The sequence below is a fragment of the Anser brachyrhynchus genome (assembly GCF_964034855.1).
Source record: "Anser brachyrhynchus genome assembly, chromosome: 3".
Taxonomy (NCBI): domain Eukaryota; kingdom Metazoa; phylum Chordata; class Aves; order Anseriformes; family Anatidae; genus Anser; species Anser brachyrhynchus.
Window position 1 is genome coordinate 76749452 of NC_137696.1, and position 21987 is coordinate 76771438.

Below are 21987 nucleotides of genomic sequence, written 5' to 3' on the forward strand. Positions count from 1 at the left end.
AGATAGGGAGTTAGCCTCACACCAAACTGTTTTTGCAATTGCTTTTGGATATATGCTTTGTTTCTAAAGTCGCTCAATGTTGCAGTGATGGTCACCATGAACATAAAGGTCAAAATACAGGGTAGAAAGCATGCATTATATCCTTGCTTTTTATTTACAGACCTATTTGTGTCCTGACAGAAGCACAAAAGGACTGAAATCCCAGCAGTGGTTCCTCTCCCAGCCGCTGTCTCTTTCTCAGACAGAAAAATAGTGAGCAGTCTGTAGTGAGAGGGCCGTGTGCTTAGCCACTTCAGTTCTCAATAATAACGCAATAACCCCGGTCCTGTTCATTAAAAAAAGGATGCATTTGAGGTTCACAGTAAAATGAGATCAATGCATCAGTCCCTAGCTTGGATGAATTTTCCAAATAGTGCCCAGAGAACTCTGATTACCTGAGGGCAAAAAAGGGGATGATGACCTGGAGAATTAGTATTTTTATGTGTTTTTTCTAAGGTGACATCTCCAAACCCAGCGTGCATTAACAGATAGTTCCAGGGCTCAGCCTGTGTGGAAATTGGGCTGTCGGGTCCTCATAGAGACATCACTTCTGCACAACAGCATTTATGCATGTATTTCCTGTAATAAAGAATGGAAAAGGTACTGGATACCCACAGTTTTGATGGGGTGGGTGCTTTAGGTACCTGGGTCTATCAGGAATTGGACCTTGAATGCAAATTTAACTGCACCATTTGCTTCTGCTGAAAAGCAGCAAAAAGTCTCAGCTCACTGAAACGTCATTCACGTAAGAAGTTCTGTCAGTGCAGTGCTTTCAGGGCTGAGGCAGAAGACTCACCTGAAGCATATCTGGAAAATATGCTGCTGTGCCTACAGTTTGGTAGCTGGGAGGGCAGCAGAGCAGTCACTTATCCTCCTGCTTGTGGTACCCTGGCTAAATGCTCAGAAACACAAAGAGAGCGTCTCTGCCTGCCCTGATGCTGGCACTGAGAGGAGAAAAGGCAAGACAACATAGCAAGAGATGTGTGTAGAGCTGCTTGTTTTACAGTGCACAAGTTTAGGCTGAGGCACCATGTTAAGCTGAGAACATCCGTCATCTCATTGCCTTAATAAACAGTGGCAGATGCTGCTAAACTCTGCCAGTTGTGTCAAAACCTACAAGGACATCAATTAGCAGAGAGTTTATCACTTCTGACACACTTATCAGGAAGTTTTGATCCCAGAGTAACTGACCCTGGGGACAAGCCTAAGTGAAAACAACAAAATGAGAGAAACTCTTGTTTCTGACCTGGCAGCTGTTACAGGATTAACAGCTGATGGGGTTACACCATGCCTAGTAGGAGCATTTCTGGAAATGGGATCCTGCTTATGCAGATGAGCATGGACTCTCGTTATCTTTGCTTGCTGAGCTACTTACTCCGCTGGAGTTCAGCTCCCTGCTGTAGCGTGGAGCAGCTCACACTGCTGGAGGCAGGAGATGCCGTGTCAGTGGGTCAGGGTATGGCCAGAGAAAGCTTTTTCTTGCCAGTGTCTGGCGACCAGATGAACCACCTTACACGTGCTGTTATTCGTCTGACAGCAGCGAGTGGAAGCCCAGAGCAGGACGTGAGCTCAGCGCAGCAGTGTCTGTAAACAGACGGGTGATGGTGCTAAAGGTAGGGTTCAGGTGTTTTGATTTGGGGTTTTATTTTAATAGAAAGAGCTATTGCTAGCTAAAATTGCTCCAAATTCTGAGGGTTGGAATTGCTCATAATACCACGAGTCAATTAAGTGGCAGCTTTGCAGAATCTTTTATTTTTCTGTAGAGAGCACATTATTCTTCTGTAGCTTAAAATTAGTGCTTGTTATCACAATGCCATTTATTCTTTGACTGTTAAGTGACTGAAGGGAAATGGGTAGTGGGGTGCAGTGCAAATCAGCACTTAAAACTTAGTAAATCCTGAGAGCAGCATGAAGAGATGCTGTATTAGCTTTTATGAATTTTCCATGAGAATCAGGAGCTAAGCAGGAATAGGGAGGTGGTGAAGCAGCTTGCAGCTCTGTGGATGCAATGCTCTGCATAATGATCTTTCAAAGCTTAAACAACTTTAAAAAATAGAGGTTTATTTACTTATTTTGAGGAACATGCTGGAGAGTGCCTACCACAGCAAGGGCTGTATTCCAGTTGTCATTCTCACCTCTGTTTTTGTCTCTATTGTCATCTTTCCACCTTTTTTTTTGGCTGTCTGGCAGTGCCAGCTCCCATCCCCGCAGCCACAGCTAGTGCTGGGTTCAGGGAACAACTTCTCATTGTGATGGCTCAGCAGGGCTCCTGCAGTGTCTGTATCCCTTCTCCTTTTGCAATGCTTTTATCCTGACTTGAAGCTCTCAAAATATAATAAGCCAGCAGAGCACAGACATGTGCTATGATTCCTCTGTTTAACTAAACACTTGCTTAAATCCCTTTGTTATTGAATAGGGGGTGTTGTAAGGTCATGATTAAATCTCTTTGGGAGATTCAGGACGCTACAGGTGTAGTGTGTAGCATACATTGCGGTGACACTGCAATTTGTGATTAAAACATTGAATTGTGACATGATTTGAGCACGGTTCAGGATGCAGAACCTACTCCAAGGTTTGAAAGGAAAAAAAAATAAGCATTTGAATGCTGAAATAACGTGTTCTCAGGAAAATTGATTTCAGGGTATAATATTAATGTTTAATTATTTGCTTTTTAAACTGTGTTGCTCTCTGGGGGATTATGTAAGCCCTAAATTTCACCAAGCAGAACAGACAAACAAGGAAAAAAGTGATGCAATTTCCATAGCTGCGGATCAGATTGACAAGCAGATTTAAATGAAACTTCTTTCTACTCTTTTCCCAGAAGGCAAATTAAAAACAAATTTAAAGTTACGTCTTAAAATAAAACATGCTTTGATTTCAACAGATTTCATGTGAACACATGAACCTGAGCAGCCTAGGAGGGAACTCCAAAACCACAAAGAAGCCCTGGTCAGTCTGCCTTGATGAGAGGTTTGGCCTCATTCATCGGATCAGAAGCAAGCAGTGCCGTCTCTATTCCCTTGGGTAAGTGCTCCGTTTAAAAGACAGCAGATTTTTCCGTGGTGCATTCAAGCATCAAAGAGCCTTCTAAATGCAGCACAGACTGCAACAAAGCTGTCTTTTAAAATACTGGCTTTGTTCAGGTGTGTTTAGTATGTGCTGATGTGCTTCTGTGAACTCTGTTTTTAGGGAGAAACTTTTCTGCAGGAAGGGTCTTCATTTTCCTTCACTTTTCTGTCAGTATGAAAATAAATTGCTTCACGGTGAGCAGTGAGTGGTAGTTCCAGCAGAGGAAGATGGAAATTAGTGAGATAAACTGGGGAGCAGTACAGCGTCTTCCTGAGCAGAAGTGACTTGCATAATTGCCAGGTACTTCAAGCAGCATTACTTCTAAAACTTCATTAACTACCCCTGGGACGAAATTGTACATTTCCATACGAGAATGTGGTTGCTGAGCACTTCAGGGGTGATGTGTGTCGAAGTGATAATAATGAAGGTGATTGTGGCCTTATTTTAAAACGTTTGTAGTGTGTGTGATGTTTACAACACTTGAGACTGAAGTTTTCGCTCTCGACAGTACAAGTGGTTTTGCAGGTAGCAAAACCACAACTGCAGCCTGTTTCCCTGCTGATAATGCCTCTGCCTCTTGCAAGGACGAGGGAACTCAGTCCTCAGACTTTGTCAGGCCACTGGCCCTTCACATTGTCCCTCAGTGCACAGTTGCATCAGGAGGGTGATCAGCAGGATCTGGACCTCATTTCACACAGGTGGCTCTGTGACTGCTGCCCAGTGCGACTCTGGGGTCCCGTGAGCCAGCTTTAGGCTGGGGGTGCGTTGGAGGGCTTCTTCTCCCTTGAACCAGCACAGGCTGTTTCTATGATATTGCTGCTGCGGGTTCAGAAACGGTCCATGGCAAAGAACTGCGTCTGGGTGACATTTCTCAGTGATGAGCACATGGCAGTTAACGCCAGCAATTAAAGTAAAGTGGATCCAGGGTACGCTGCTTTCATAGGGAGTGCTTTCTATTAATTTGTGTGGGCTTTTATTTGGATCAATCTTGTACTGAGCTGTAAAGAACAAGCTCCTCAGAGAGCGAGGAGCTCTCAGGTCTTGTTCAGCTATGAATATCGCTGTGGCAGAACAACAATACCGAGCCCTTCAGGGATGAATCATACCTGCAGAGAGCAAACTCCTTCTGAGCACTGGTCTTACTTGCTGATGCTTTTTAGAACCCTTTTCAAATGATGCTTACTTAGTTTTAATGCGAACTATAGGTTTACATGAAGGTTTTTGCTCAGTTTTTCACTTTGCTGTGGAAGTTAGGAGAGATGCTGTATTATCTCACACGTAGGTACAGTCTGTGCCTGCTCAGCTGCAGTACTGGCTCATTGCCTCAGGTCGTCTGCAGGGAGAGGTGGGCACATTTGGGTGGAAAACCAGGTAAGCTGAGTAACCTTCTGGAGGTAGCTGCAGCCTTCACTTGATTACAGAGGAAGTCTAGGATAACACAGCTGTTCACTTTAGGTGTCTTGGCAAAGTGCCTGTAGTTCAGTGGAACTAGTATATAGACCTTACCCTTCAAGTTACGTGATCATTAATATTAGACCCGAGCTCTGTTATTAATGTGCCTCTTGCCTTTTGATATTTTGGATATTTTGGATGAAATTTTTGTTGAATTAGCAAGTAGACACAATGCAGAGTTTATTTCATCTGTGCTGGGAAACAGATCCAGCACAAAGGTGAGCAGCACAAAGGTAACTTGCAGGTGGTTTTGAACAAATCTCAACTAGTGAGTGTACTCCGGTGCTTTATGTGGTGCTGCTTTTGATACGGTGCAGGGAGCCCAAATGCCAGATTTTCTGTAGTGGCAGAACAGTAGGGCTTAGCAGAGATTGAAACTGATGTTGGCTCTTCCATCAATCATCAGATACACATGTGCAGTAAATACCCAGCTGTGATGCCTCTAACGAAACAGCTAAAATATAAAAGAAAAATATTTGAGGTTAAGGAGGAACAGTTTTTAATCCTTTGGATTCCTTCCGCAGCCTTTGGAGCTGGTTGCTGCATAATTCTTCTGTCAGACTCGCTTCCTTTAGTTCATGACAGGCAGAAAAATAATTTTGCTCAAGTAAGACAAAAATCCCCTTTAAACATTTTTTTTCTTTATCTCATACACTTCATAAAGAGCAAATGGGAAGCATCTGCTTTCAACAAAGAACATTCTCCACGGAGGGGATGGATGGAGGACAAATGTGAAAGTTCAGTGTGAGTGTTACTGGGAATCTTGAATTAAATCCATAAATCATTAAAAATTAAAGAAAGCATGCTGCTTAGACTTTGCCTCATGAATGCTATAAAGGAGGTTGCTTTTGAATGGGAGTAAGCACTGTCTGAAATGTCTGGAGGTCTTTTTAGATGAGCATTCGTGGCTTCCGCTACTGGGAGGCAGCAATGTTTGTGCTTGGGGGTAGAATTTCCCAGTGTGATGTGTAATTGCAGTGTGCATTAGTGAGCTGTAGTTATTAGTGCTAAATCTGCTTAGATTACGTTAAGTCTGTTACAAACACAACAGGCAGGCACTCAAGCTGGGATAATATAAATTAATAGGATTTCAGAAACTTAACAGTTGAGGTTTGAAGAGTCTCACTGCAACACCACGTAAAAGCCTATTTTAGGAGGATCTTAAATTGCAGGAGCTTTAGGATCCAGGCAGGGGATGCTTCTTTTTTCTGAGATGCAGAAATTGCTTATCTGCCTTTGAGTAAGAAAAGAGAGGGGAAGAAAAAGAGGCCAGAAAGGGAGAGCTGGACCTTAATATGCGTTCTTTTACACCACTGACCTGTGGCCCCTTTGGAAGCTGGAGCACCCCATGCTGGAGCAGCTGCAGTTGTCCACGAGAGCTGGCAGCGGGTCCAGCAGTGCTTCTGCTCCTCTTGCACAGGGCTCATCTGCAGGATATGTTTTCTGCTGCTTTTAAGGCTCACCTTTACCTCTGCTGCAGGGGACCACGTGCAAACCCCATCTCTGTAGCCAAGCTCTGTCTTATTCTGTGGGGGATAGATAGGTCGGTGTCTCTAGCATTTTTTATTTTGCTGTTACTGGAAGACAGCAGCTGGTCTCTTCTGGTGGCCTTGCTATTTTTCTGTGACCTCAACACATTTCTTAAGGCTGCCTTTTTTTTTTTTTTAAATCCTTTTTAATTAACAGAAAAACTTTAAAAAAAAAACAACTCATTTGTTTACCTCTCTTGTGCTGTGTTCTCATTTGGCATGATCACATGTGAGCCTGGCATTTTTCAAACCAGTTTGCAGTTCTGTAGCGACCTTATTTTGTCTGGTAAGTACTTGTGATTGATTAGTTCTCTCTTCAGGCATAAATGTGAGCTGTTAGCCCGAGTGTCAGAAGATATACCAACCCCTTCTTCACCGTCAACTATTTTTTGTTCTGTTTTCCACCACTGCAAGCCTCCCTTTGCAGTCCACATACGAGTAACAATCTGCTTGAAGGCAGCCTGAGGCCTGCCTGCATCCAAAGCATCTGGATTGCACCAGCTGGAACCGTTAGAAGTGTGTCACGGATGCATGTGTCCATGGGTCGCTGGTAGGCTCATTGCTCTAATGCTGCATTTGTCCCAAACAATTTGTATTTTGTTCTTTTCCAGCCAGCTTCTCATTCCGAAGGGATTACGCCGGTCTTTGTTCATCTGCGCCCCTTCTGTAGAATGCCATATGCAAACAAACACGCCGATTCACTTGGTTAACTTCTGAACTTTTTTCCTGGTGTCTACTGAATGTAGTGAAAGAAAACTGCCCTCTTTCCCTCCCACACATCTCTATGGGCTGGAGTCCTGTGAAATACAATCGTTCTTAAAAGCATGCTGGGCTGTTCTTGCAATCCCCGTATCCTTCTACTCACCCAGGACTCCTGAAGGGGAAGGTGGTTCAGTGGAGGACCTTCTAGCAGGGCACTGGTACCTTAGGCTTGGCAGATGTGATACCATGTTGGTAACTCCCAAAATACATGCTCTTCCAAACAGTGTATCAGGAGTTGGATTCACTTTAGTTTACCAACATGTCATCTATGTCAAACGTTTAGTGCTGCCTTAATGTTGTATCCCGGTGTAGTATGATGTAAAATTTATCACGTTTTACACGTTGATGCACATAGCCAGAATCAGTTCAGTCTCACACCATTTTAAATACGCCTAAGCATAATTGTGTTGCCATGTAGCAGGTGCTGCGTCAGTACCTCTAAGAGTACTGCCCTACAACGGTTTGTCTGCGGTAGATAAAGGCCATGCTGTACAGAGTACAGAGTGGATATTTTCAATTTGTACAACTGGCTGATGTGCTGAATTAAAAAACCTTGATTCCCTTCCCAGTGCTACACGTGTGTATCCAACAGCATGATTTTGATTAAGTTTAAGGTTTAGTTTATGATTCAAACCACACTTGGAACGAGCTTGGAGGGGAAGAGGTGAAGAGGACATCATATTTTACACAGCAGGGAAGGCCTGAGGTCTAGATATGTGATTGCAATGGAAAATACCAGAGTTTTTAGTTTTCTTTTATCCTGTCTGAATCAATTGGCCGTAGGAGGTGGGAGTGTGGCACAGCCTCATAAAGCACATCTTTTCTTTGCAGAGACAGGGGCTGGGATGACACTATTTTCTGTACAATAGGGCTGTTTGTCCTTCGTTAGGGTCTTTTTCAATTTAGCATCAATCTTTCTCTAAGAGTAAAAACACTGCTGCTGTTGGGAAAGAGGTGTTTTTAAATTTGCATTTTAATCTGTGTCTTCCTGTACACAGATTAAGAGAGCAATTTGTTTTTTGCATCTTATCCCCATTGGTGGCCATTGTGGGTCATCGTTGTGTAGATATGGTAGGAAATATGATTGATTTTTACAAAGTAGCATTGTATGCATTTTAAATACATTTGTTCTTCTGCATCTGTTCCTGTAATTTTTCTTTATCTAAGTACTTATTCCGAATCTACAGTGGGCATTATTGTTCTTCATCTTTATTTCTGGTTGTCTCATCAGAATTAGGGTTAGATAACCTAACACAGCACTGTGGATAAAATCCCAAGAAGTAGCATGACAGCTCCTCCACTCTGCTTCAGAAACCAACAGGTTGGATTTTCCCTTCTTGCATGCCACAGTCCTCGGGATATTCTCCTCACCAGTAGGTCTTTTTGCAACATCAGTATTTGCGTCTTGTTTGTTCCGTAGGCTGGGCAACGATGACAACCAGTTTGAGATCAGCATGGCTAACAGCGGCTGCGAGGTGCATCGCTTCGACCCCAGCATCAAGTCAGCGCACATCCAGGAGGGTCGGCACCTCTGGTACCATCGCCTCTCTGTTGACTGGAGGGATCCCAATCCAGCCATTGCTGCTCATAGACTTCACAGCAACACGAAGAAGCTGGGCACGATACTGAACGAATTTGGACACCAGAAGGTAAGGACCCGGGCGGCAGGTTTCGGACTGCAAGGTTAAGTGTTGGGAAGGCTGCAGAACTTGTAGAGCAATGGGGTTGGACCAGATGACCTCAGAGATCCCTTCCAACCTCAACCATTCTGTGATTCTGTGATTCTTGCTGTCTCAGGAGCTCAGGTGCTTTCCAAGGTTATCTCCCGACAACAGTTTTTTCTTCAGAAACACTTGCAAGGCATTCCTTCTAGGAGTGTCTTTTCTATCTCGCTTTTCCTGTGCGCTGATAACAGCCACTTTGATTTTAAATCACAAGCCAAATACTTTCCTCCTTCTCACTTCCTTTTCCCTTCAGCTAGCTGGTGACACTGGGCATTTGTGTTTTCAGTCCTGTGGAAGTTCTGGTCATTGCTTGGGTAAGAGTACTAAACTACTCAAGCAGCACAGTTTACAAAGACAAAAACATTTGCATCAACAACTAGAAGAGAAGAGGTAATGGATGGGTTGTTTAGATTTTTAGGGTTACTAGTCCTAACCACAGTTTTTGTCAACAAAAACATCCTGCTTTGAAATTGGCAGTGCTCTGTTTTTTTAACATTTCCTTTTTTTTTTTTAAAGGAACTGTAAATACATAAGAAATCTTCAATTCTCAGCTAACTGTTGCCAAAAGACATTTGAGGAAGTTCCTGACACACAGGATTAGGTTGCTTTCAAGAGAGATTTTCCCTCAGAGGATATACTAGCATGAATTGAAATGCTAATATACTTCATTGCCTGCAGCTAGTTCTGCATGTCTTTGTGGTTTTTTTTTTTTGTTTTTTTTTTTTTTGTTTTGTTTTGTTTTGTTTTTTTTTAAGAAATAGACAGCCTGAGCTAAGGAGGAGCTTTTCTGTAGGATTTACAAAGCAAGCAAGCAGTGCAACATTTGTTTGGTTTGTTATTATAAAACTCAAGATGTCCTTTTCAGTTCATTTCTCGCTTTTCTTTAGCGTTTTCTTTTGGTTCAGCTCTCCTGATTGAACCATTTTGAAGAGAAGAGCAGAAAAAGCATCTTTTCCCTGCTTCTTAGTCATACTGTAATTGTCCTAGGTTGTGCATTAGTGAAACATCTGGGGAGAGACAGAGATGGCTTTCCTTTGACGTATGCCTCACATTGATTGTTTTGATTTTAGATGAATTACTCACAGAGCAAATGATTAATGACCTGATCCAGAAAAAGCACACGAACGTTGTGACACACGAGACCTGCTGGGAACAGTCAGTTGGTTGTCACGGACTGGCGCGGGGCGCTCGTGAGACCTGCTGTGAATTAGAGGAGTGTAGCTGTGAATCTGAGTGTGTAAACTTCTGGGTGAGAGCTGCCTGACGTGAAAGCACCCAGCTGGAGGGCGGCCCTGGACCACAGCGCTCACATAACGTGTGGGATCGGGCTTTTCTGTAGTTGTGCACACACAGCACAGGATTTGGTTAAGTGTGTTGGCACAACATGAACACCATGCGTGGCCATTTAGTCTACTAGCATTCACATGGCTTCCCTGCGCAAATTAGGACATTAGTGAGGTCAGGAGCTGACTTTCCTCAGTCAGCGTACAGCCATTACCTACTTGGCAGTCTTCTGATGCTTCCTAGTTGGGAAATACCTGAATAAACCTGTTCTACTTACATTGTTCTACTTAGCTTTTGTCTGCTTGGAAGGCCACCTGAAGAGCTGTGTGTTGCGTTAAGAGACTGGTACGCTCCAATTTATGACAAGGACATCAAAGTAACTGCTGTGACACTCACATTTTCATTTTTCCGGTGAATGCAAGTGGAATGTTCCCTGGACTAAATAAATAAGTTAATTCAAAACAGTTTCCATAATATTTTCCAAAGCACTTTTTCAGTCAGAAATTTGAAACACGCTCTTGGTCCCATTCTTTTTAACTTTAAAAATCCTGACGCCTACCCTCAAAGCTGCTCTTTTCCCACTTCAAGGGAGGAATTCCGAGCAACATCATTTGAAGTTAATGCCTCATTTTCTCCTTGCTTTTATTCTTAAAGTTTTGGGACTCGATCCAAGACCCTCCAAGTGAATGAGAATATTTCCACTGACGTCAGGGACTGTTGAAGAGGGGACAGACAAGGCCTCCTGTAGGTCTTACCACTGCAGTCTTGAAAGGAAATCATGCAATCTGGGGGGTTTGTGTGCAAAGACATCAAAGAACTTGACGGGCTTATTTCTCTCTCTGGCTCGAATGAGAGCACACCTGCTATTCGGCAGTCGGTACTGGGAGCCCTCCCACAGAAGTGGAAACCCATTCTGTTATTATGACAAGAAACACAAACAGTTCTTTTGCTGTTGGAGTGGATTTGAGGAAGCATTAAATGAACTTGATCTTTCTAAAGGGCTGCGTGACATAACAGTCCTCTGTTCTCTGAAGAGTGTAAATAGCCTGGAGGTAGAGGAATCATCTAATTCTATAATAGGATGAGATTGAAAACGGAGACATGCAGTCAGACTATTTTGGGGAACTATGAGAGAGAGAAATCTTTTAAGTGCTGGAATAATCTCCAAAGGATGTAGTGAGAGTCCTGTTTCCTGGCACACAGATCTAGACTGAAAATTTGCTGGTGTATCTTCTGAGATATATCAGTATTTTCAGTATCTTCATATACCTGTATCTTCAGTATTTTATCAGCCACTGAAGAGGATAAAGATGTAAAAATCAATCTTTCTCATATATTTTTTTCCTAATCTTTTTTTTTGTTTTTTTTTTTTCTTTTTTTCTTATGGGTACTCTCCAGTGCACAGCTGATGAATAGTGTAGAAAAGGGAGAAAGACACCGAATGCTTAAGGTTTTCTTTCTTATTTCATCACGGTTCAGCTTTGTGAAAGCTAGCTTTTTCATATTCTCTCACAGACTGCTGGAGTGAGGGTGCTATTGTACTGGTGTTCCCCACGGATCATTGATAGCTGGACGGGGAACTTCATTCATATAGGATCACTGGATAATTGAAGTCAGAAGAGATTTTGGGAGTCCTGTAGTTCAATCCCTAGCTCAAAGCAAGGCCAGCTATGAAGTCAGACCAGGATGTTCAGAGTTTTTTCCACTCGAATCGTGAAAAGCACTGAGTTTTCTCCAAAGTGGAGACTGCGCAACTTCTCTGGGCAAGCTATTGTCCTGCTTGGTGGTCCTCATCATGGAAAAAAAGTATTTCCTTATATCCAGGGAGCCAAAACTGTACACAGTATCTAGATGTACTATCACAAGTGCTGAATACAGGGGGATAATCGTGTCCCTTGGTCGATGGGCCGTGCTCCTGCTAATGCATCCCAGGATGCTGTTGACCTTCTTTGCACAGCGAACCCCAGGGCCTTTCTGCAGAGCTGCTCTCCAGCCAGCCAGGCTGTCCAGTGTGTCCTTCCTCCCCAGCTGCAGGACTTGGTGCTGTCCTTGTTGAATTTCATCAGGTCTGGATTTGTCACAACCAGTTCCATGGTCTGGCAAGGGGTTCACCAGTCTGAATTGCAGTCGTTACAAGGGGGGCAATTCGGCTGTCTAAATAAACTGTTCACCTAGTCCCAGCAGAGATTTGCTTTGTAGCTAGTACTGGTGTCATCCTCCGAAGGCTGCTGCGTTCCATGGAGCCCAGACTTCAGTATGCAGGAAGACTGTAAAGAAAAGGCTGTGCTGAAATGCAAACTCCACCCTCCCACTCCAACGTTATCCCCTCCACAAAGGGTCACCACCCTTACCCAGAAATTCAAATCAGGCTGCTACGTGTATTCTACGCTCTAAAGATTGTGCTGTAAAGCAAAATTTAAAACCTTCGACAGAAAGGCCCTGAGCAGCAGAAGCAAGCAAGAGTTCATTCTGCCTTGAGTGGATGTGCCTGAGACTCAGCCAGGCATGTTCACGTGCACAAACTCTTAATTCAGAAGTAGTTTGTTGTCTTCTTGAGCTCTGCAGGTCAAATCTCATGTGCTGCCATCAGTAAGGGCTGTGAATTTGCATTCTTTGGTGGCGCAAGGCAGCAGCGAATAAGGTGCTTTCCTGGAAAACAAATTAAACTAGAAAGGAGAGTCTGAGCATGCAAAGTATCATCTTCATTTAATCAGGAAGTGCTCATAGGCATATCTTTTGGGGGATGGCAGAGCTGCGTTCAACTCCTTCCACTCAAGTCATCTTGAACAAATCATAAGAGACCAGACTGTGCCATCGTTTATTATTAAAAGAAATGCAAAGAGATCTTTAAGTCCCAGTTTTGATTAGAAGGCTTTAATTTACGCTGGCATCTGCATGAAGAATTGTTTGTTTGACAACCTGGCTAAGAGAAAAAAAAAAAAAGACTCCTCCCTTTCACCTGTTACTTAATACAACACAACCCCAAAACCTTACACCCTGCAGCCGTCTTGATTAATAACCTCATCTCCTCCTCAGCAAGTGATTTATCCCTTGCCTCATCTCCTAAAGCAGATACTGCAGACTCCATTTCATGCTGCACTTTCAGCTTTATGAAGAGTGGTGTGGAAGAGCAAAGATTAAAGAAGATCAATTTACCTTTGTGATTTAAAATCAACTCAATGTTGGTAGTACATAAATAAATACAAAATAAAAGCCCAGGAAAAACTGCAGAACAAGTTAGTTGCGCGTGGAGATTTGATTAACGAAACAAAAAATTAACTCTCCAGATAGGGAAGAGTCCACCTTCAACTTCTGGAGCAACCAAATCCACGCAGCCACGCATTACTATGTGCACCATGGGACTGCCGGGGCCAGAGCTGTCGTTGAAGTTTTTGATCCTGCCCTGAGCTCGGGATGAGGAGCCAGCAGCTCAGAAGCCCGGGAACTTCTGCAGGGAGCTGTGTCCTCGTGGCCTCTGCTGCTGTGGCCGGAGGACAGCCCCGCTCAGCCTGCCGAGGTGGGAGCACGAGTTCACATCCCCGTGCTGCTCTGTTTGGCCCGGCGTCAGAGCAGCCAAAGGAGACCGGATCTCTTGAGTTGCTGTGTTGCACAAATCCTTCGGTAAATGTTTGGAGTTCTGTTGAAAGGGCTTATTTATTTTTTTTTCTTTGCTGTACTGTGCTTATCTGGGGCTTTTCCAGAATCGTAGTTCTAGAAGGAAGAAAGACACCCTTCATCTGATGATAGCATCACTATTTTCAGGACCTTAGGCTTAAGTGGCCCTTTTTCTGCGGCTGCCATTTACTCCCCAGATGTATTTGTGAAGAACAGTCTTTGTTTTGGTAGGGTTATCGTACTGGCCTCTAAGTCTCCTCTGACAGGAGAGATCCTACCTTTTCCATAATATCTTTTTAGTTTTTGCCTGCCCCTCTTGCAGCTGGAAGACAAGTGGTCAGAGCGGTGCTCCAGAGCCCTGGTGGGGTCTCAGGCTGTCACTGCCATACTCCCATTCCTCCCCTGAAAATGCCTCCGCTGCCACCACTTATCAGCCAGGCAGGCACAATCCCATAACCCAAAGACCTTAAAATCTAAATAAATGGCCTGCCGAGGGAAGGAGAAGCGTGGAGCTCTCCCTTAACTCACGTGTCTGCATTGGAGATAGCTGTCGAGGGCCTCATAAACTCAAGGCAAACCTTTAAGGTGCAGTTCATCTCATGCAAGGGCGGGCACTTAAAACATGGCTGGATGGCACAAACTGCCCATCTCAAATTGCCCTTCAGAAGTTTCTCTTCCTCGCTGTGGTCTATACAGAACTGGACAGCTGGTTTGGGTTGACATGTCTAAGGCTGGGTGAGGTGTGTCCCACCTCGAGTGACTTGCCCTAGTAGCACAGAGGCACAGTCCAGCTGAGTGAGGCAGCCTCCTCATCCTATTCTCTTCTTTTTCTTAAGTAATAACACTTCAGAACGTCACCAAAAAGCAGGGTAAGTGCTGAAGCGTGAGAAAATTCCATTAGCGACGAACACAATGAGAAACAAATTCCCCAGACCTGCAAGAATCATTTCCTCTCTCATCAGAGTCAGATGAAATTACCGAAGTATCCAGAGGACTCTCTTTTCTGTCTCGTTTTTCCTGGCAGAGAATTATTTCAGCAGCTCTCAGATGTGATAGTTGGAATCATTTTTAATTAAGAAAATGATTTGCAGTTCCGTATTCACTACAGGGTGGTAATTGCAGAAAGTCAGAGTTTAACGTGGCTGTGAACAGCACAGCTCTGTGTGTGTCTTTTGGGGCTTTTGTTGTGTTTTGAGCAAGTAGTGGGAAAATACTGCCAGATGTGACCTGTGCCACGCTGATAATGTGTGCACGTGTAAGTGATCCAGGAAAAACAGGGGGGATAAGAAAGGGGGACTTGCTACTGGGTGCTGAGAGCGGTGCGGGCGGTGAGCAGGCGGTGCAGTGCAACAAGCAGACGCGGTGGGGCTGGGAAGGGGACCTGAGAAGACCACAGGGAGTGAGAGCATCCTTAAAAATTCTCTGTCTTAATTCCACACATCCCCTTTTTGTTTTTCTTTTTTTTTTGGCTCCAGCTCCAGCCTCGGATTTCTGCGTGAAACCAGAAAGATATGGATGAATGCAAGAGGGATTAGGCAAGGTGTATGGCAAGCTCAAGGCGTACAGAGAGGAAAAACTGTAGGATGTGGGGAGCTGTGGCAGTGCCTCCAAACCCAGCTGTGTGCTCAGCATCTCTCTTAGAAGTCCCGAGTTCTGCAGATGTCTCACACGCCTAATTTCTGTGCTGGTTGTGCTGAAAGGGAGAGCACCAGAGATAATAACTTCAGTCAAGCTAGCTAGAAAATGTAAAGTAGTATCTTTTTTTAAGTCATGCCATTAAAGCAAAGGCTCAGAGTGCTGGAGAGCGTGTTATTCTACAATAAGCATCTGCCTCGGGCTCTGTAAATTGATTTATGAGTTCAGGCAAGACTTATTACCCGTAACACACACATTCAGTCCCTTTGAGGTTATGTTTGTACATGCTGGCCCCAATTCATTGGCAGTGTAATGGGACCAATTTCCTTGGAGTTACACTGGAGCTGCAATTCGAGCACTAGCTGGTGTGTGTGCATTGACCTGCTCCTTTGTGGATGTGCCAGTGAGTTAGTGAATTTTAGTCCTGTTGCTGAAACCTAAGTGCCAATCGAACTGGTGCGGCTATTTCCAGCTGCAGGTGGAGCTTCTGCCTTCTGCAACTTCGTTGTGGTTTCCCCTGAGTAATCCACAAGCTGCTCCTGACACAGTATCCTGGCTGCAGGCATTTTTTAATTTCAGTGATAATGAAATCAAAGTGGAAATTGCTCCTTATTTGCTTAGTCAGCTGAGGCTGCTGCTGCCTGTGCGGTGTTTCCATCGTAACTGGAGTGAAATTTGGCTGTGAGTAGCAGTGGGCCTGAGCACCTCACGTTTCTGGGAGCGGAGGTCTTTGGTCAGTGATTTACTGCTCACCACCTCTCCCACCACCTGTATCACGCGCTAGAAATGCGTCATCTGCATTCCTGTGCGGGGTCGTCTCTTCGTCTCCTGCATCTCCTTTCACCTTCTTTAAATTCTCTCCACCAATCCTCAAGGTATCGATAAGAATAGTGGTGTTTCTAGGGAACAGGTGGTGTTTCGTATGCAATTGTCAGGCACGGAGGGAAGATCTTTTAAATGCTAACGTTGGCTGGGTGAGGTACAACCTGTAGCCTTTTCTTCCCCTAGGAAAAAGGCAGGTGTGATGCCTGAATTGTAATGAAAGTACTTCATTGCAGAAATTATGTAGGTCTGCTCTGAAAAGAACCCCACAACTCTCAAGGCATAGTATTGTTTGCTAAAAAATAGCAAGGAAGGAGGATTTTTTTTAGGTTTTCATTTTCTTTCTTTGTTGCCTTTGCTGTTGTTAAGGAAGACCCCTCAGAAAAATCAGGTATTCAGAGTCTGTTTCCCCCAGCGCTCCACCATCTTTTGGACACCAGCAGCGGCACCCCACCATTTCCGTGCGAGACAGCATCGTGGTACTACGTGACAGCAGAGGGTCTTGCAGCCGGGATGCTGTTTGCTGTGCTCAACCATCTCACAGCAGCCCCAGCCCTCTGTCCCTTGCACGCACGCATACACTCGCAGCTCTTGCTCCTCCTGGCTTCGGCGGGCAGAACTCCTGCTGATGATCAGGCTGATAAATAACTCAAGATCAGGTTTTCTGGAGCTGCCCGGTGGGCATTCTCCACTTCCTCACTTCTCCACAGGGACCGAGGGACCCGATGAGGTGACATTTTGATTTTTCCTCTGCGGTGGAAGAGCTGCACAAAGCAGAAAATGTAACGGAGTGCAAACGGGAGCTGGGGCAGAGTGCTCTTGAGCAGGGATGTGCACTGGTGAGCTGCCGATGCTCTGTGCAGGCGAGGAGCTTGCTGCCGGGGGAAGTGTTAAAGAGCCCCCACGTCCTCACGGTGGCTCCTCACCCTGTTTCCTCTGAGAAGGCATCACTTCGAGCTCCCAGCTGGCAGTGAGCTGCCTGCTGCCTGTTCTGGAGATTGTTCTCTGTTTAAAGAGATAGAGGAGCAAGTTGTTCGAGATGTTTGTGACAGGCAGGTCCTCTGCCTCGGCGTCACCTACATACAGTGCTGCTCTGCTCCATGCTAGGGGTTTGTAGATCCTGCTCTCTGGGCCACTGTAGAGGAGCCCTGGTCTTGCTGGGTAGCAAGCTAGACAGCCGGCGATACAGACCTTCATGGAGGAGGTTGTAAATGTGAGTAGGAAGGACGGGAGGTCATCTGAAGGAGCTGTACACCACTGACCAGTAGTGGCTGATTTTTTTTCCCTGGTTTCAGTACCCATAGTGCTCACCGTGGCCACAGCCGTCCCCGTCTCCCCGATGGGAGGCTCAGGTTGTGCAGGGATGGGTCCTGCTCCCAGGGGTTGCAGGGAGCACAGGGTTCTCAGGCAGCTGGGAGCACAGTTTGGTGTTAGGCTACATCTGTCATCAGTCACGGCCGCAGCTCAGAATAAAAGAGGATGAAAGGGGACTTAAAATCCAAGCCCCTGCCTGCTGGTGAGGAGGGGCTGGGTGCATTTTGAAAGAAAGGGCAAGGAAAGAGAGAGGAGTATCATGCTGGAAGACTGCGGATCAGACAAGAAGGAAGCTATGTTTAAAAAAAACAACACTCAAGAACGTGTTCGTTACTTGCAAAGCTGTATGCTGTCAAAATACGTATTAAACAGCTTTTTTTTTTCTTCTACTTTTATCTGCTGAAAATATAGAATTGCTCTTAGGAAAAAGGGAAAAGCGGGTGCCTCTTTGCTGGTAAATTCCCTAGGGCTGCGATGCAGAAGGATGGGGCACCTGGGAGCTCCCCTCTTGCTTTGCAGCCACCTCCACGTCTCCCCTTGCTGCCCCCAGCTGGCTCCCGCAGCAAGGAGGGACCCCGGCTGCCTGACCTGCACCGTGTCTGGTTTCCTGGCTGCCGTTTCGCCGTGCTGAGCTGGTGCTGGAGGTAATATGGCTAAACTGCTTCCCGGCTGCTCGCTCTCCATCGACTCTGCTCCACCGGGAGCTCTGAACGGTGCCCACGGGGCAGCCCGTGATGAGATCCCCGTTAACCCTGGTGCTTCGAGAGCGATCAAGGCAGACAGAGCTCCGGGCTCTGCTTTGGGAGGCACGCTCAGTAACAAGTCATTACCCTGAAAAGGAGAAATGAGCGTTCATGCTGCACGTGTTAACTTCCACTAATTGAAACCCATTCTTTCTCAGCTGTTTTGTATGCTTGGTTGTGCATGAGGGAAGGCCTTCATTTTTTTCCCCGAGTGTAACTGGTACAAGGCTTTTCAGAGTAGTGAAGCGCTGAGAAAACATTAAAAAAGCCACATTTTTCTACTTCTTCTGTGATAACCTAGTTAGTTCTAATTGCTCACATTTTTACATTTGGAACAGAAAAAGAGACTAAATGTCTTGTAATCACTCTTGCGATCTGCAGTTTGATGTTTCAAGCTCTGTAATGATTACTTACAGTGCATTACAAACCACACAGCTCGTAAGAGCGCAGATAAAGCAGGCTTCCTGCCCCTGAAATTTGTCATCTGACTGTGAGATGACATTTTGCTAGCAGAAGGATATTGTTTTGGTCCCCTAGCTTTTGCTTCTCTTCCCTCCCTGGCCCTTAATTCAGCTGTGCTGGGTTGTTCAGAGAGGCAGCTCCCAGCCCTTGTGGGGCCTGCCGTGGCCCCTGCCCATTGTCCTCCATCCCCGGGGAAGGAGATGCCCGTAGGGGAGGTCTGAGGGACAAGGGAACGTGGGATCCTGAGAGAGCCACGTCTCCTCCTGGGACTTCTGGGCAGGAGAAGAGCCGTGGCCATCTTCCGATGTCTTTGGGATGGAGATGAAAGTCTTCTTTCTGCAGGTTCGCATCCTTTGCTGCTAAAGGGCTTCCTTTAACCAGGACCACAGCACAGTCTCCGTGGTCTTTAGCTTGATTTGCTGTCAGTAGTTTCTTGGTATTCTTCAGGAAGTTGGCATGCTGTACTTCTGTATGGGCTCTGTTTGTGGGTGCTGAATGGGAACAGCTTGAAACGAGGGATCGGGGCTTCACGGCACGTGCCCCTGGAAGCCGTCCAGCCTCACAGCCGCCGGCTGTGGAGATGGCTGCTTTGTTCTCTAGGCTGGCAGGTGAGATCTCACACCACGGGGGGACGGAGCTCGTTCCTATGGGTTCTGATATCCACCTTTTCTGAAAGGGGGAAATGTAGGTGAGGAGAGTACGGCCCTAAAGGCTGCTAGCCTAACTTAATCTCCTTCTGACAGCGACATTTCTGCTCATCTGGGGACAGCTCGTTTCTGTTGGAAAATGCCAAGCAAGCCTCTTTATCTGTGAAAGAGCGTTTGTGGAAGATAAGAGGAACCAGTCATAGTCTGTTAGTACTCAAAGCCAGCAAGCTTCCGACTGCCATCCTTTGCCTTAAGGCACTGTGGGGCTTTGCTCTCTTTCTAGCGTGCCCCCCGGGACTTACCCTCAGAGCTGGCTCCAGCTGTGTTCCCGGGTGAGCCGGAGCTCTGAGTTTATGCATTTGTTTAGTAATCCTTTCACTGGCGCTTTGAATCAAAGCACCCTGGCGGTGGCAGCGCGTCTGTTGTTGGTAGTGCATTTCTTATCACCAAGGGTAAATAAATACCTCCTGAGAAGCCTGATCTTCACAAAACTGCGTTCAGCGTTAGCGGGAGGCTTGTCAGGCACTCAGACACTGACACAAAGCTGTTTTGGCATTCATTTTACCCAATCTGTGGCAGAGAAATGGGGACTGGGGTGAGATGGACACCGGGTCTGGAAGGCAGTCACGGGTGGTCGTGGTACAGACAGGGACCTTCCTCCGGGTCCCCAAGCGGTGCAGAGCACTCAGAGCCACAGAGAGCCTCGGGTTTGTGCATTCAGCACATCCCCACCAGTGCTCTATTGCTTTTCTGATCGTTTCAGTGCGTGTTTAAGCAGTTATCGTGGCAACTCGCTCTATCCTGCAGACACGTTGGTTAGCAGCTGCTTTTCAGATCAATTTTGCGAATACAGCGCGGCGCATGCAGGGTGCCTGCTGATCAGCCCCAGCAGCTCCCAGGCTGCTGGTGTCACAGGAGAAAAAACAAACAAACCTGGAAGATGAGGAATGGGAACATTACCATGAGAAAAACGATGTCACGCTGTTACCAGAAAGCCGGATCATGGGAAAACAAAAGCAAATGCTTAGAAACATTTCTTTCCAATCCCTCCCCTAGAAAGAGGTTTTGAATAATTTGTCTCTCCTTTCAAACTCGCAGAAGTCTCACCGAGGCAGAAATGTGTGGTTCCTGAACAGTCCTATGGCAATTGCGCCCACGCGGAATCAAAACCACCTGCAAAATTGCATTGCAGGTAGAGCTGCGAGTCGCTGTCTGAAAAATAAGTAACCTATTTAAATGTATGCAGGGAAACAGGCGAGCTCGACCATGAAGTGGCTCCTAGCTGAATTTCGTGAGCAGGATCATTTACATTCAGCCTGCTCGTGAACCCAGAGGAGCACTACACAAGACTATTTCTCTGTCCCACGTGTGGACAGACTGACAGGCTCTGTGTTGCAGCTTCGAGCTAGGAAATACCAGAGCGAAGGTTGGCCGTGCAACCTTCGCCTCCCCTCCCCATGCAGACGTGCCACAATACAGGCTTTAATTCCCTAATCCTGTGGTCATTTTCCACTGCCCCCTGCCTCCCTCAGCACGGGGGAGGCACCGTGATGCCTTGATGAGCAGATCCGCAGCAGCCTGGCTTGCTGGTACCGTGTGTGTGACCAGGGCCTTATTCGAGTCGCCCCCCAAGCCCTGCTCTGAACACACGGAGTTTTTTCAGCTGTTTTACAGCTTGTCCCACTGAGGTCTCGCAGGGCTTCACAGACACAACCCTTGCACCCTGCCGAGGGTGTTCAGGGATTAAAACCCTCATCTCGTAGATGGAGTCCTCAGCTCTCGGTCCTCTCCTCCCAGCCAGTCCCCTTCTGACGCTTCATCCCGTTTGGCCTCCATTTCCCTCTGGCAGCAGTGTTACCGTCCCACAGCGCAGTGAGGCGGCGGTAGCCCTGTGGCGTCCAGGCCTTACCTCATTGGGAACAAAAACAACCTTTCAAAAAAGGTGAACCCCGGGCTCTCCCTGCCTCTTCAGCCTCTGCACTTCTTGTCCTCAATGTCTCTTCGTCCCTCTGCTGCCAGCCCTGCCTGCCTCTGTCTGTCCCTCAGGCAATCGGGGAGCACAGGCCGTAGACTTTTGGGCATCCAGGTGGGATTGATGCAGGTCCAGGCAGGCTGGAAGGGCCTTTGCCATGAAGTCAGAGCTCCTGCATGGGAAGCCCACGCAGTTACTGACAGCGACTTTTGCTGTGTGGGGCTGGGGTTAGGTTTTGTGGCCAGCCCCACCGCCGGCCTGTTGCTCACCGGGTTTGTTCTGGTGCAGACTGAGACTCCCGATGCAGTGGGTTGCCTTGCTTCATCGTCCCCATCGATGACCAAAACAACCCCTTGACTTAAGGCTGAATTTGAATTTTAGGGTCGGGAGGGAGCCTGTTGTGTGGGATAGACAGGACCCATCCAGACTAAGCAGCTAGCCATGCTAAGGCTGGTTTTGGATTCGACCAGACCACCTTACCATGAGACCAGTTTGTCTTCCTGTCCCCTGGTAGCGCCCCAAAGAAGCACAGCAAGCACGGCCTCTTGAAACTTCGATGTTTCTGCTTACAGCTGTGTTATTGTGCCCTCAAATTCAGGCTCTTCAGGGTCTGCCTCAGCTTGCTAATGGCACTTCATCAGCTGTAACGGGGCCCGCCTGCTGACTTGCAACATTTCTGCAGGTTTTTCTTTTTTTTTTCCCTCTCTTTTTTTTGCTGTTCTTGACTCTAAATAAAGTCTTCAGTTTTCACTTCAAACACATCCCGTGTGCGAACAGATGGGCACAAGCAGCAGCTCAGGTGGAACAGCGCAGGAAAACCACGCTCCCCCGGGAGTTTCCCGTGTCCTGCTCTAGGGAAGAAGCGCACTTCAGCCTGGCAGCATCTGTGCACCACGGCAGGTCAGCGCTTTATACCAG

General features: G+C 46.4%; 1 protein-coding gene across 5 annotated transcripts in view; it reads left to right on the forward strand.

The window, feature by feature from the left end:
* METTL24 (methyltransferase like 24) overlaps positions 1 to 21987 on the forward strand; it is a 42697-nt gene that overhangs the window by 18568 nt on the left and 2142 nt on the right. For 2 of the 5 annotated variants that reach the window (XM_080584414.1, XM_080584417.1), the window contains exons 3-4: positions 2924 to 3063; positions 8272 to 8500. In XM_080584414.1, the coding sequence (XP_080440540.1) occupies positions 2924 to 3063; positions 8272 to 8500 (369 nt within the window). Of the gene's footprint in view, positions 1 to 2923; positions 3064 to 3272; positions 3409 to 8271; positions 8501 to 21806 lie in introns of those variants that run through there. The other 3 variants (XM_080584416.1, XM_080584415.1, XM_080584418.1) reach the window with 3 other exon arrangements.